Source organism: Rhincodon typus, unplaced genomic scaffold, assembly GCF_021869965.1.
Source record: "Rhincodon typus isolate 14 unplaced genomic scaffold, sRhiTyp1.1 hic_rhity00012244, whole genome shotgun sequence".
Classification (NCBI taxonomy): domain Eukaryota; kingdom Metazoa; phylum Chordata; class Chondrichthyes; order Orectolobiformes; family Rhincodontidae; genus Rhincodon; species Rhincodon typus.
In genome coordinates, this window is record NW_025977882.1 from 4229 (window position 1) to 4981 (window position 753).

Below are 753 nucleotides of genomic sequence, written 5' to 3' on the forward strand. Positions count from 1 at the left end.
GGCTGAGCAGCAAGCCATGGTGATCCGTGAAGGAGAGAAGACCCAGATTAATGCTGAGGAAGTTGTTGCTGGTGATCTGGTGGAGGTGAAAGGCGGTGACCGGATCCCTGCTGATCTCCGGATCATTTCTGCTCACGGCTGTAAGGTAGGTGTGGGATCCAGTGCCCAGCCTTTGGATCTGACTGGTTCTAGATGAGTCAGATGGGTCCGATCAGTAACCTGCTCCACCTCTCTCTCTCTCTGTCTTTCTCCTTCAACCTCATCCAACCTCCATCTCCCTCCCTACCCGCTGACAGGTGGATAACTCCTCACTGACCGGGGAATCAGAGCCTCAGACTCGATCACCAGACTGCACCAATGACAACCCCCTGGAGACCAGAAACATTGCCTTCTTCTCCACCAACTGTGTGGAAGGTACGGGGTCAGGGCAAGGGGAGAATGGGAAGTGAGGGTGAGGAGAGTGAGGGCAAGGGAAGTGTGACCGTATTTCCGAGTGTCTGCCTACCTGTCTGTCTCTCTCTATATGTGAGACATTCTCTGTGAGTTTGTGCGTGTATGTCTCTCCCTTTCTCACTCTGACTATTGCGCACAGAGTGTCAGTGGGTGCATGTTTGTGACAGACAATGGGTGTGTGTCTGTCTGTGTGTGTGTGAGAGAGGGAGGGACAGTCGGTGTGTGTGTGAGAGAGGGAGGGACAGTCGGTGTGTGTGTGAGAGAGGGAGGGACAGTCGGTGTGTGTGTGAGAGAGGGAGG

At 54.2% G+C, this 753-nt stretch overlaps 1 protein-coding gene across 1 annotated transcript in view; it reads left to right on the top strand.

Moving 5' to 3' along the window:
- LOC125482551 (sodium/potassium-transporting ATPase subunit alpha-3-like) overlaps positions 1-753 on the top strand; it is a gene marked incomplete at both ends in the record, with an annotated part of 4244 nt that overhangs the window by 2010 nt on the left and 1481 nt on the right. Inside the window, 2 exons of the mRNA XM_048594645.1 lie at positions 11-145; positions 297-414. Of these exons, the coding sequence (XP_048450602.1) occupies positions 11-145; positions 297-414 (253 nt within the window). The remainder of the gene's footprint in view (positions 1-10; positions 146-296; positions 415-753) is intronic.